At 40.6% G+C, this 14894-nt stretch overlaps 1 protein-coding gene across 3 annotated transcripts; it reads left to right on the forward strand.

Moving 5' to 3' along the window:
• The first annotated feature begins 217 nt into the window (after positions 1 to 217).
• On the forward strand, positions 218 to 14330 carry gpcpd1 (glycerophosphocholine phosphodiesterase 1). 3 transcript variants are annotated; one of them, XM_083934464.1, is made up of 21 exons: positions 218 to 548; positions 1000 to 1088; positions 1388 to 1478; positions 1641 to 1725; positions 2893 to 2968; positions 3889 to 3930; positions 4935 to 5058; positions 5338 to 5587; positions 5769 to 5931; positions 6086 to 6215; positions 6348 to 6402; positions 6492 to 6584; positions 6774 to 6851; positions 7218 to 7257; positions 7508 to 7566; positions 7846 to 7911; positions 8052 to 8188; positions 8562 to 8697; positions 9880 to 10040; positions 10854 to 10865; positions 12728 to 14330. In XM_083934464.1, exons 2-21 carry the CDS (start codon positions 1040 to 1042, stop codon positions 12924 to 12926), a joined length of 2046 nt encoding a protein of 681 aa, XP_083790590.1. In that variant the 5' UTR covers positions 218 to 548; positions 1000 to 1039; the 3' UTR covers positions 12927 to 14330. The 3 variants fall into 3 exon arrangements, with proteins under 3 accessions (XP_083790590.1, XP_083790592.1, XP_083790591.1); XM_083934466.1 differs by having other exon boundaries at positions 10854 to 10903; positions 12728 to 12915; XM_083934465.1 differs by lacking the exon at positions 10854 to 10865 and having other exon boundaries at positions 220 to 548.
• The last annotated feature ends 564 nt before the right edge of the window (positions 14331 to 14894 follow it).

Genomic DNA, 14894 nt, shown 5'->3' on the forward strand with positions numbered 1-14894 from the left:
TATACATATATATACACACATATACATACATGTAAATGTGTGTAATATATAAAAAAAAAAGTAAAATATATAATAAGAAGAATGATTTGAATCCACAATACCTTTAAAAAAACAAACTCAAAAAAATTCTTCCTTAAAGGAATTACCATTCCACTTCGGTGTTTTACTCTGAAAGTATGCACCGGAAGTCTTGTTGTTCAACATGGCTACCTTGATTCTCGATGTGTTGTTTGTGAAACCCTGTAAACAGTCGTCAACCATTGTTTAAAGTCGTCGTCCCCGGCCGGTATTATGCCTCTATCGTCGGGATGTTTGGTCAGTTGTGTGTTCAGTGCGTCCTGCCAGCACTCGGAGTATTTCTATAGTTAACGTCCAACTTTAACGTTATATCGTTAACGGTGAACCGGCTGCTCACATAACGGTATGCTTCCGCTTCAACGGACGGCTTAACGCTCCCTCTCTGCGGTGTACAGTTGAACCAGGGTCGCTGTGAGCCCGTCACCAGTCCGCCAAGGGACGACTCAACCCCCGCTGCCAAAACACAAAAGGTACGTCAACGTTAGCTGTCATGGCTGCAGTTTCCTCCGCGTTAGCTGATTTAAAGTGTTGTGTAGCATCTTTGCTAGCCGCACTGTAGCTGCAGTACAAAACAACATAACAGCAGAAAAAGCAGAATTGAGACTTGGCCTTTGGATTTGGTTTGCCTTCTTCATTAAATTAGCCATTTCAAGACGAGAACTAAAAAAAAAAACATGTCGTTTTTTCTATTCATAACCCGAAAAACTGAGTAATGGGTGTGTTATGTTTACTTCATGCAAGTCAGCACCCAGTAAGCAGCTGGTACACTTCTCAGGTGACATTTTGAGCACAACAACAGTAAAAAGTCCCACTTGGCACGGGGCTTTAACCTCCTCCTCCTCTGTGCATGGCGTAAACTGTGTTATTGCATGGCAGTAAACAAAATAAGGCCTTTATTATCAGATGTTTGGTGTCTTTCAGCTTGTTTCTGCTGCCAGTCTCTCACTGTGCCTGTGTCAACATGGAGACCACCCAGGTGACTTTGGCTCTCAGAGGAGAAACATCCCCAGGTATGGCTATGAAACTACACACAACTGGAAAGACACGTTTTACTGCATGGTCTTTAAGCCACATTAAGAAGAAACTTATCTGTGTAGTAAGATTTGAGAGACGATCTACAACCCCAAGTCACATGAAGTTGGGGCAATGTAGCATGTAACGTGTTTTGTAGCATTTCAGGATTTTCATCTGTATACCGTAGTTCAATTTGTAGAGGTTATAAATATTAGTGATATTTGTTTTTGCTTTTGTTTTTTGTTTATTTCTGGTGAAGTTACATCAGCTAAAAGGCCAATTTGACCCTTTCTAGGTGAGGTGTTTGCAGTTGTTGGTAGCTGTGAAGCCCTGGGAAGCTGGAGCCATCAAAAAGCTGTGACCTTACACCCTGATGGGAATGACGGGTCAGTTAAACTCCATGTGTAATGTCTCACTCATTAAAGACGTGCTGTTAAAGTGTGACATGTATGTGATATTCTTTACTAGGTTACATGCAAACAGTGGTCTGCTTATCTGTTCTATTCTCTTCGTCTAAAATATGAATGTGTGTGCTGACTCCCTGACAGAAATATGTGGACAGCAACAATCGCCATGCCCAAAGGTGTTGTGTCCGACTACCGCTATCTTAAAGGCTTCTTTCTGGACTCAAAGGTGAGCAGAGTCTCCTGTCTTTATAGTGGTGTAACCTTGAATTCACTGATTTATTTAAGGATTATTTAATCTATAATATTTTAATAGCAGCATTGGCTAAAGATATATGTTGCTAAATCTACAGTCATTGGCATGATGTGACGATTTCAGGTAGGGGTTCACCGATGGCTGACCATTGGTCATCACTGAGCCCAACATCCCGATCTAAAAGTCCTCCCACTCAACGTTCATTGCATGTTTTAAAAGTATCAACAGTGTGCAGGTTGATTTTGCTTGTCCATCTGAAGGTGGACAGTAAGGCTGTCAAAGAGGATTGGCTTATGCTTATTAAAACGTTTTTTTTTAAATGTTTTTTGTTAATTCATACCTTTCCTGTTACAGCTCATCAGCAGGAAAAGAGAAAAAAAAGTGTTTGTCTGATGCACTGCCTTTGAAAAAGTTTGTAACTGAGACTCTGCTGAGCTCGTCTGTGGACAGTAAATGTACAGAAACATCACAGGGAACAAATTCACCTGGAAGGAAAGAGACAAAACAATTACTTTAAAATAAATACAGTATCTGCTATTGGTGTGTTATGATTTTTCTATACCAAGCAAGGGTGGGGCTCACATTGTCACACTAAAAACCTGCTCTGACTGGAAACTTCTCGTAGCCTTTCGACAGTTATGCAAAATCAAACAAGTTAACATTTACCTGTGTGGTGATCTACTCATGCAGTCGGAGTCATGCATGAAATTTCTGCACAACATATCAGCAGCAGTATACAGCTTTTAAACTCAAAGACTATGTTTTTCCCTATTTTAGACTTAAGCAGTGTTGGGTATTTTTTCCCTCAGTGCAAAATGAGTGTGAGCAGAGCTATTATCTTCAACTCTGTAATGATATAATGCTACTAACACATTGTTGCCATAGTTGATAATGATGTCTTTATTACAGATAAAGAGGGCAGCCTAATGTTTAACGAAAGAATTTTCTCTTTTCTTCACTAACAAATCCACTTTTCAGATTTCAACCCATGGTGGCTGACTGCCCCAGCTGGAGATTGGTGACTATACCAGCTCTAAATCTTTCCTGACACTCTGGTCCAATGGCGGCCTTGAGACCAGACTGAAGAGTAGTTCAATGTATCTGAAAACCCTAACATTGTACCAAACATTGAAATTGCAGAGTGCAGGCGGTCCTTGTCAGGTGATAGTCAATATGTGGGAGACCCATCAACAGCCTCGCACAATGAGCACCACAGGTATAGAACAACAACAGAAACGGTGCACGCTGTGGTTGGGTTTAGTTAAGTGTGTCATACATAAACCCCTGATAGATCTCCCCTTTTCCTGCCCTAGTATCGTGTGTAACGTCATCAACAATGAGGGACAGTTCTAATAAATTACATCGACAAAGAAGCTTAGCTCAGGAATAGTCACATCTGACTTTTGGTTTGTTGTTTTTTTTGTCAATGTGTGTGTCAAAATCCACATTCCCGAACACGGTTACTTACTGGTAGCCTCTGTAGCATCTTGCTTATTTGACAGTGTGTATTCTTTGACAAAGATCAGGGACAATACTTGCTGGAATAATCTAAAACCATAGAGGAAACACTGCACTGCATCGGACTCCATGACCTGATAATTGTAGACCCCTGTAGTTAAATCGTTATTGTGTCGTCCTGACGCAAACAAAGCTCATTCAAAATGAGCTTGATGGAAAGAATAGTTACAACCATGTTTGCACCCGATGGCCTTTTTGACCCCAGCCTCTCCTATTCTATTTTTTTTTCTTCTAGCAAATCCCACTAAAACATTTTCCACCTAAAATAAGAGTTTATTTTAAGTATGTGATTCCTTTTTTATACTTAACCAAGGAGTGTTTTGTTTAAGTTCTGAGTAGTTCCATAAACATCATGCTAAATTAGCCTCAGCGACCTGTTCACGCTCAGAGTTGTAGCTAAAGATTTATTTTCTCGCTGTCGTTACTCTTGAAGCTGAGGCAAATCAAATTCAGAGCACTGAAAGCTTGAATGAGGCATCTTGTTTGAAGAGTTCAAACTGCAATTTGAACTCTTTGTACACAGGAAAAGCTCTGGTTTGATCTGACCTCAGCTGTCCTACTGTTGAGATTCATCTTTCCCGTCAGATCCTGTAATGCGTTTTTCCCTTATTTTTGCAGAATCACACCAGATTATTAACGACGGACAATTTGGATTTCACAGTAAGTTGGATTTAAAAAAAACTAGTACATGTCCCATATCCTTCTCATTTTCAGGTTCATATACTTGTATTTTTGGTTTGTACTAGAACATGTTAGCTAGCTAACAGCAGTGCCAGCAGCTATACTGTGCGCAGCATGCCGGTCGGCTGTGTACATTTGTAAATGTACAATTATTATTGTTATAAATTGTGTGCCATTGTGTTTTCCTTGTGTTTTTGCTTTTTTGGTAAAGAGATTTTTTGTGGGTTATTAAAGGTATAACCCTGAGTCAGAAGGGTACATAGTTAGTGTTAAAAATTCTCCTCTTAGTACACCAAAGGCTTGTCCCGACTGTAGAGCTCGCCGCAGCTGTGTACCAGTATGTCAAAAATTCATACCCTACTAAAAAGGCATGTGGGCGAGGCACTCTACCTTAATTACCCCATGCAGGTTTACAATGTATAAAACCTTGATGAGATAGATTCACTGTGTAACCAAAGAAAAGATAATATAAGCATTGATTATTCCCACCGTGGGGACATTTTCAGTGTTACAGCAGCAGAGAGGATAGTGCAAATAACAAAAACATATGTGAAAAAAATGCATGCAACAAATATGTCATGTATGTAAAAGGTTAACAATAAAAATGCATGTTAACGAGTAAGTAAAGCAAATAAACATTAATTAGGGAAATCTAAGTAAATAGACTAGAAGGTTGAATATGCAGTATTCAAAGTATTGCACAGAGGAGATATTGGTTTTGCGCGGTTAGGTGTACATTGATACTGCAAGAGTGAATTGTCAGTTATGAACAGTCTACAGTTGCTTACTGATGTGCTTAATCACTGTGGGAAATTGAAATCCCTATAGACCACATTTAATACAGCAGAGGTGTTGAGGTCATTCTTAAGAACAGAACAAACCGCGGCCTCCACCCTGCTATTATCGCTGCCACCAGTTCTTCTGTCGGCAGTCACTGTAGACAAAGTGGTCATACTTCCTGTTTGTGTCTTCCCTTTTAATAGATGGGGTGAGTTGTGTCGACTCTGGTTGGCTCACGTGCCAGACAGAGGTTCGCCTGCGTCTGCACTTTTCTAAGACCTCTCCGGTGTCTATCACCAAGAAGAAATTCAAGAAGTCTCGCTTCAGGTAGGGATGACACGAAGGTCGAACTTAACACCACCCAGAGAAAGTGTTTCTCGAAAGCGACATGAGACGGATCAGCGGGTCATTTCAGTGCTACTGTTGCCAAACCTGTAACCTAAGTGCAAGAGAAATCCTGCTTACATAACTATAATACCATAAGCTAATAGTTAAACATAGGCTTTTATTCATGTTTTGAGGCCTTCTTTGTTTTTTTAGAAATATATGTGACTTTCAGTACACTCATCTCTGTCATTACTTTGTTTATTTTACCTACCCATATAGAATCAAGCTGACATTAGAGGGCTGTGAGGAGGAGGAGGAGGAGGAAGATGAAGAGGCAGGCGACCTCAGTCCTTCATCTTGGCACAAGATGACCCCCACCCTGGAGACGAGTGTGATCAGTGCCAATGGCTATAAGTCACGCCACTCGCAGCCTGAATGTGGATATGCGCTGGAGCCCTCCCAGTGGACTGAGTACAGTATTCACACCATGGACCCAGACAACCTTGAGCTCACCTTTGAGTTCTTTGAGGTGATACCCGTGTGACTAATGCCTCTGATAATCCAGTCAACCAATTTCTTGATAAGCAATGAGAGCAGTATTCTTAACTAACAAAATACAAGTGTAAAAGGAGGAACATCAGGCGTCATGATTAGATTTATCTATCTCCATTGGATCCAAATAGTACAAATTGTCATAAATGTGTTTACAGGAGGATATGGGAGAGCACGTAGTCCAGGGGGATGCTCATCCAGGATTCGTGGGTACGGCTTGCCTCCTTTCCTCCTCTTTCTTGGAGAGCGGAAAGGACAACGGAGTAGCCACACTTCCCATAATGGGTCGAAATTCCAGAGTGACCATCGGGAAAGTCAGAGGTAAGAATTAGCACAAATTATTTTCATAGTGGCTGACAATAATCTCACTATAACAAAACGGACTTGTTCAACTGGTTTTGAAAGTCTTTGTCTCTCACCGTGAAATGGTGCACAATGTACTAAAAACCTGTTGTTCTGCTTTATTTTATTCTAGTGGATTACCTGGTGATCCGGCCTATCAAGGGCTTGCAGTGTGATATGAGCTCCTCCTTCACCAAGTACTGGAAGAAAAGAAGTACTCTGGATGTGGGCCACAGAGGAGCTGGCAGCTCACATGCCGCAAGGTGAGTCATCACAACAGGTTTTGACCTGAACAGGAGGGAGTGCCCTGTGTGGAACACAGACCAAAATATTTAAAAGCATAACAGTGTGGTGTGAATACGTCTACAAATGTTTTTTTAATTTGTGTTTTACAGGCACCACAGAGTCAGGGAGAACACAATAGCCTCATTCAAAAGCGCCGCCGCACATGTAAGTTATTCTTGTGATTAAAGCATGCGGAAATATATCCCTTTTAAACATGACTCCTGCCCTCATTGTGTGTCAATTGTGTACTTTAGGGTGCAGCATATGTGGAGTTTGATGTGCACCTCTCCAAGGACTCTGTTCCTATTGTATACCATGATCTGACATGCTGCATATCAACCAAGAAGGTAAAAAAGGGCCTGTTGTACTTGATGATGTTAAATCTGAAATGTTTATACCTCTCCTTTGGTATTGTTTTTTTTTTTTTTTTTCATTAAATAATCATGACTTTATTAACATTACTACAAAAATAAGAAAACACAAATGTGTGTCACGACTTAAAACTATGAATGCCATTCTTTCTATCCCCCTAAAAGAAAAATGACAAGACTTCCCTGGAGCTTATTGAGGTGCCAGTCAAAGATTTGACATTTGATCAGCTGCAGCTTCTGAAGGTAAGAGCTTGGCACATGGCCAAAACTCTGCAAATAAGACCCAAGTTGAACCTAACCTGCAGTATCTGTTAGATTGTAGGATAAGTGGAAAAATATTGTTGACGTTCCACCTGTGCTTTTCCTGCTGCATGAAGTCAAAATGTCTGTTGCTTAGGGCTTCCCCAACGTTGGGGAAATTTGCCATTTTCCAAATGAATTATTTAAAGTTGCACAGTCTGTGAACCGAGTAGCTATCCATCAGCCAATTGCACTGCAATTAGCACTACAATTGTATTATTATAACCTGGAACTGCAACAAGTGTGTGTTGAAATGTAAAAATGTGTTGATTATAAAGAACGTAATGTAGGCTCTGTTCTGTTGCACAGCTGGCCCATGCCACTGCAATAAAAGAAAACGACGACAAAGGTATGCACCTATTGTTTGTGTTACACTTCACCACTGCCTGCTAGGAGAACTTTAAAGTGGCACGGCATGTTGAACAGCGATGCTCTTTCATCTGTGTTGTTCTATACAGTATATGTACAAACCAAATGTAGCTCAAAAGACTGTTGTGATTGTATTGCGTCAAAGCAAAGTGATGTAAGCTGGACATGAGTTAGTCTGCAGATGATTTTTGTGACGTGCATCGACATCGTCTGCTTGGTTTGTTGCTCAGATCTGCTAGATGATGAAGAAGAAATCGACGAGCATCAGCCATTTCCTTCACTCTCACAGGTAAATGACTTTGTGGTGGTCATGATTATTGAATAGCTTATGTAATCAGTATGAGGTCTCCCCTTTATCTTCACATATTAATATTTAAACAGTAATAACTAGGAACTCCCTTCCCTACCCCTGGTTCGATGGTACTGCCAAATCACTGGGAATTACTTCTCAAGTAATTGCTTAATGATTTGGTTATCAACTACTTCTCCTTGCAGTCTACCTTTCAATCTTTTGTCCTTTCAAAAGATAAAACAAAATGTAACACTATCCCTCATACGTCTTTTACAGATCTTCCAAGCTATTCCTGAGCATGTGGGCTTCAACATCGAGCTCAAATGGATCTGCCAGATGAAGGTGGGTACACTTGGTCAATAGGATCAATGATTTAACCATTTTCTCAAGCATATTGTAAAGCATATTTTAATTAAATTCAGTGTGAAATCTAACATTTATTCTCATAGTAAATACATACGATTGCTGCTTTTTCCTGGCAGGACGGGTCTTGGGAAGGCAACCTATCATCCTACTTCAACATGAATAACTTCCTCGACATCATCCTGTCCTGTGTTCTGCAGAAAGGCGGAAAAAGACGCATTGTCTTCTCCTGCTTCGACCCAGATATCTGCACCATGTAAGCACAGCTACCGACTGAGGATAGAGGATGCCCAGATTTGATGAGGCTGTAGAAACGGCATGCCATCCAGATACACAATAACTATCAATTGCAGTGCAGTTTTTCGGCTTTCATAAATGGACCATTAGAAGGTTTAAGACTATGAACCATAGAAAGTCTCCTCCATATATCCTGAGATATCCCTGGCACAATTATTCTGGATAAATTGTAAAAGGCACACATCAACAGAAAATACACAGTGTACTCTGATCTGGTGTTAATTTGGCTTCAGTGTGTTTAAATTGGGACATTAATAATCAGTCAACATGCTGTGATTAGAGGAAGTCATTATAAATACAGTAGGTGACATCTTTTCATGTGCTTCCCTCAGGGTCCGCCAAAAGCAGAACAAGTACCCAATTCTCTTCCTGACTCAGGGAATTTCAGAGAAGTACCCTGACCTGATGGACATCCGCTGCCAGACCACTGACATTGCCATAAGTTTCGCCCAGAGTGAAAATATTCTGGTGAGCAACTGTTGCAGAAAGTCAAATATTCATCCACCAAATTTTCCGGACTTTTAATTAACTTTTACAAAAACATTAACCTGACTCCGCCAGATGGATTGATTCACACGATTCTCATTTGCTCAGCATATCCATCTAGGAACTCTCTTTGGAGCTATTTTGGGAAGGGGCAAAAAAAACTGGTTGCTGATTGGATAAACCATCTGTATCACCAACATACGGGCCAAATCAACCAATCAGATCAACCAAGCACATGACATACTAACAGCGTCTGGGCAAAGATCAGAAAGTCGGCAACATGTCGGTAAAGGATATTTGCAGTTTGTGAAACGCAAATTTAGGGATAAAAGGCACAATTTCAGGAGCCCGGTCCATATTCAACACAAGGATCCAAGAGAAAAAGTGTTAGTGAGCGGCTTGCTCGATAGTTGCGCTCATCTCTTCCGCAAAAGTCGCAGCAACAGTCGCTTCTCGTTACGTCACACTTAAATTCGCCTCAAAACCAACAGTGATTGGTTCGTTCGCTTGGCTAACCTTTTCTCCGCCGCACGTTAGCAGACTGATCTGCGAGTAAAATACAATGGAGTTTGCGAGATCATTGTCTCACGAGGCTACAAAAACATCACTGTTTTTTAAAGATACCACTTACAGTTTAACTCAATTCCTTGTGTAATTCACATTTTGTAAGCACTACTCCGTAGACGACCAAGGCAAACGCATGTAATGCATTACTACAATCTACAGTATAATCCAACTGGAAGAGAGGATTTAGTGTGTGAGACACTCTTACCAGCTATAGATTTGTCATTCAAAAGGACATTTGGCTTGTGTTGGAATGTGTTGCACCCTCCTTTAACAAGCGTTGCTGCATTGCCCTTAAGCAAAGGACTTACAAAAATAGTCCACCACCGTTATAATAAGTCCACAACAGTGCACATGACGAGTAAGCCCCTAAGTGGTTTTAGCAAGTGCAAATATTGACTCTAAATAGCTTATGCAGCATACACTGAGAACGTGTTTCCTTAAAGATGCATATGGAGCTAAATTAGCTTACTTGCTGTGTGTTGTATAAAAACGATACCAGTGTGAGAGCAAGCAGGTAAAAAGTGAATTTTATTTTAAGATGAACACAATCAAATAAAACCATGTTGTCTCACTGGACTCCCTTGCCTGCTCCTTTAGGGGATCAGTGCCCACACCGAGGAGCTGCTAAAGAAGCTCTCCTACATTGGGGATGCCCAGTCTAAAGGCCTGGTGGTGTTCAGCTGGGGAGATGACAACAACGAGCACGAGACCAGAAGGAAGCTGAGAGAGCAGGGGATCGATGGGCTCATCTACGACAGGTAGGTTGAAATGCAAATTTGCATCGGTGCCATGCAGGTCCTTGCTCAGACTTGCTCTTACAGCGTAGATCACAAACACAACCATTTCTGTTGATTCTGTTAATGTTCAGATAAGCAGCTTAGTGGAGTTCAAACTACCTCAGGCAAAGGAGAAATGATTTTGAACATGTTTGGATTGAAAAACAAGATCTACTGTTTAAACATTTAGTTAGAAGATACCCTACATCCTGCACTGTGAACTGTACAGTACACCCTGTGCTGTTGTGTCTCCTCAGCCTGACGCCACAGTTAATGAGCAGGGCATTCAGTTTTCAAAACTTGATTACTGCATTCACAACACTTGCGTCACTGTTGGATCACAAGGCCTTTCTTATCAGCACAGTTCTTTTGGGTTCAAGGTTATATCATCAAGCATTGGCAGACATGTTAATCCCTTGGCATCCTTAATTGCCCTTGATGAAAATGGTTTGATAATTTATTGAACATTTTATCTGTGACTGTGAGACTGGTACACACGATGTGCCAATGCTGTTTCATAAAGCTCGGTGGTTAAAAAGCTGCGCGGTCAGCAGAGCCTGTTTGTTCAGCCGTTTCAGTTCTGTTTTGCTATACAGCGACGTTTGCTCTATATTTATGTTTGCACCTCGGCTCAGATGTTTAAAGGCCCTTGTCGTAAGAAGACCACAGGATTTTAACCCTATGTTACAACCCAACGGTCCCCTGCAGATTCCAGATGCAACGTTACTTAACATCTCAAATGAAAGCCATTTGGCATCTCCAGGTTGTTGTTATAACTCTGCCTCTTTCTTACAGAATTTGTGAATGGTTGGTGCCATGTTTTGACTCGAGTTCTCCAGATCCCTGTAATGTCTCTCTGGTTCCTGGCTGCGTTTTGCTCATTTACTCACTCTACTCACACCTGGGCTGTTACTGCCCCCCGCCCCTCTTACACATCAATATGCAACAAGAACATAATAATGCTCCTTGACAATGATGCAAGACAGTTGACTTCTCACATGCCCCGCTCCTTAACAGAACAGTACTGAACTTTTCAGTGGCACTGACTGTTTTGTCTTTTTAAATTGTAATAAACACGGTTTCTTTGATTGGTCAACTGCCATGTTTATCATTGTTTTAGACTCGGGGCCCCAGCTGACAACTTTTTTTTTTAAATGCCTGTGTTTTGTTTTGGATATGCTTTGAAAGGCCTCCTCATCTTATGCTCGGCATGATACTCAACTTCATTTTTGAAGCAAGAGAGTCGTTTGTTTAATGCATGAGGTCGTGTTTGTTTACATATTGGCTTCTGTATGAACCAAAAAAGTCCAAGCATTTCTTTTTACTGCTAGTTTGAATCCACTTTGCTTAAATCCCATGTAGGCAAGTCTTATAGTGCTAAACCGACCTGGCAACCACGCATTCTCACAGCGTATAGTTTGTCAATATCATAAAAGTGAATGGAATTGACAGTTTTAAGACTGATTTAATAAGAGAGACCTGCATAGTCATAGCTGCTCACCCATCGGCAACCTTCTCAGATGTTTCAGCATATTCTTTCACAAGCACTTTTTCTGTTCTTTGCACCTGTTTAGTTTGTGGACGACCTGCTTGTCCTGCAGTTTGGTGACTTTATTGAAGGGGGGATTGCACTGGACAGGGTAGGGTTTAAATTAAGTGACAAAATGTGATGTGGCCATAAGCTTCCACCTTCTTGTAATAAGTGTGTTCACTTGAAGACATGGGTTGGCCCTATATCTTTAAGTGAAACCTTAACCAGCAGTGTTGATAGAGCTCATTACACAGAGCAGCTCACTGGGGGACCAACTTATCTAATGTCATGGAGCATGTGAAGGACTTTTGTCCCACATGTACGTCTACATAGCTGTGCTAAATATACTGCGCCTCTATGGAAACGAGGTGTTAGCTTACATGAACAACGTATGGCATTGTCCATATGGGGATGGAACGATGCCTTTGTCCATTCTTGACTGGTGAGGACGTTGGCCTTGACCTGGAAACCAGTGCAATCAATCCCTTAGCCAAATGAAAGCAGAAGATCAGTGTCGTTTCTATTGACAAGGGCGCATGATACAATTATTTTGGGCTGTACGGTAATTTTGCTCCTTTGCTAAATAGTGAAGTATTTTTTTTATTTTTGCATCTTTTTCCAATGGTTATTCTATCTTAAATCAGATAAAATAAGATGTTTTTTCAAATCTGGATGATAGTTTTCTGTGATAGATGTTCCACTGGACTACTCAGTAGGGCTGGGCGGTAATTCACAGCTGTCTGACTGACTGTAATATTGATATAGTATAACACCATCATACCATTTGTTTTTGTTTTCCAAAATGTGTCACCTAAACAATTGATTCCAAGCAAATTGTAATGAAATGACACAGAATATGTTTCTGAAGTGAGAAGAGTTTTATCTGCTGTGGCAAATCGATGTGGAGCACGGTTATCTTAAAAGGGATTTATCTTGAATGTGCCGTATTATCATGTGCAGTATATACAGTGTAGAGTGAATAAGTACTAAGGTTGTGATATACTGTATGTATTTCAACCCTGTCGCCAAGCCCTACTACTCATCAGTGCGACTTTTACATTTTATTTTTTTATTATCTAAATGTTTTTAGATCAGGAAAACGGATCTCACTGAAGGATGTTTCCCTCTCTTCTTTCAGTATCTGTGAGGAGAAAGGAGAGGAGCCGAACATCTTCCAGGTAGAGGAGCAGCACTCCCTGCGTGAGGTTATCACAGAGGAGACCCTGAAGAGCTCTAGCTGTTCCTGCTACTCCATCCCCTGCTCCATGGCTCCCTGCATTGCCTCCAAAGGCCGCGTTGGCAGCGGAGAGTCTGATTCTGGCCTCAGCTCCTCATAATGGACCTCACCGCACAAACACACACGCAAGAGCCTCCTTAGTGTGTATGTGCCGTGAGGTCTTAGAGCACCACGGTGAGAATGGATGATCAAACATTAACATGTTGATTAAAGATTGTTAAAAGGTTTAGCATTTCTTTAGCCCTTACAAACATAATCCCAACAGTAAAACCAGTGAAACATCTCCACTTTAATCCAATCTTCAATGAGAGAGTTTGTCTATTGTCTTCACAAAAGTTTCAGTTTTTCATGCTTTCCTTTGAAATATGTGGATGTTTTGCCAAACATTAAGACAGCCATGTTTTTGTCATTATTATATTATTATTATTATTTACAGAATAGTCTTTACAGAGGGACTCATAATCGTGGAACAAGGTCAAAACAGGAAATGACACAAAAGAGCTGATATTCATTTTTAATATGTTGCATCTTTTCATAGTCTAAGTGCTTAAATGTAATGCATATGATATTTTACGGGTGTAAAAGTGGAGCAGAACTGCAAATTGTATATCATAAAGATTATTATGATTTAGCCTAGCATTTTACCGTGTTCCTGCTTCTGCTGTTATGTCTTTTCTGTGCATGTAGCCAAGTTTTATTGTCTTTGTCATAAATAAGAACGTGTAATAGTTACTGTTTGCCTTTTTTGGTTCAGCGCAGGAGTAATTTGGTAGGTGAAGGTTTCCATTAATGCATTTTAACCTCTCTGTGGATAGTCTACAGCAAGGGTGTCAAACTGACCGTGTTCTTGCTTGGTTGGAATGAAAACCTGCAGCCACACGGCCCTGTACTGAATCAGTTTGACACCCCTGGTCTACAGTGTGGACTCTTAAGCCGTTACAAAAAGCCTGCCAGCCTATTAGTCTCCTTTTGAGTGGACTGAACGCACTTGCTCCACCTGCCCGCGCCTCCTGGTTATTGACTTAAAAGGACTTGAAGCTATTATTGTTAATGATATACGGGATGCACTATATCCTTTATTCTTATTATTGACTTGATTTGAGGAAAAGCAGAAGACTGTTTTATTCGTGAGTGCACGTGCAGCCTTAAGGTGGGAAAAATCAGGTCCATTACTGTTTTTAAAACCGCCAATACCTCACGCATCATCTATTAGAATAGATGTGAGTTGAGATGCGTGTACATATGAACATACTTGCTTCCTCGAAATCCTATAACAACACCCATATTTTTTATTGCATGGCAGATTTTATTTTGTTTGTTGCAGAAATGACACTTGAAATAACTCAGCATTTGCATATTTTTACAGTTGATGCGATCGTTTCACTACAAACTACAAGTTGTGCATGGTCTGTATATCTGTATGAATCTGTGTGTGTAAGATTAACTTCCACTTCAGGACTGAAGAGGGTAAAAGAAAAATGTAAATAAAATCATGTCTATTTTGGCTTTGACTTTTTCTTTCACATCAGTTAGGGGCGGCTCGATCCCCAGCTCCCCCGGTCTACATGCACAAGTGCAAGACGCTGAGCCCTGAATTGCTCCCTGTGCTGAGCATTGGTGTGTAAATGTGTAGTGCATGGTTAGATTAGATCAGATGGTCTGTAGATGTCCACTGCCATCAGAGGAGTGTCTGTGTGAATGGATGAATGTGAGTGTGATAGTGTGAAAGGTAGTCAGAGGACTGGAAAGGTGCTATATAAGTACAAGTCCAAGTCCAGTTGAGTTCTTTTTTAATAACTTAGAGGATTCCTTGATCTGAAATCATCTGTATTTTGCCCTTTCACTTAAAAGCTTCACATTAATATTTCTGCATCACCATAACCAGGACACAGTAAGATAGATTTACGAAATAAGGAATTACAGGAACATCTGAATTTACTTGCAAATCTATGCTGGGTCAATACTGTGTCTAATATTTTTTTCTGTCTGAAAACATTTGTAAGGTACCTGTATGAAAACTAAAACAGGTTTTGTCTGCTGTAATCATTCTTCTTGTTCCGTAGTCCTC

Source organism: Echiichthys vipera (assembly GCF_963691815.1).
Source record: "Echiichthys vipera genome assembly, chromosome: 19".
Taxonomy (NCBI): domain Eukaryota; kingdom Metazoa; phylum Chordata; class Actinopteri; order Perciformes; family Trachinidae; genus Echiichthys; species Echiichthys vipera.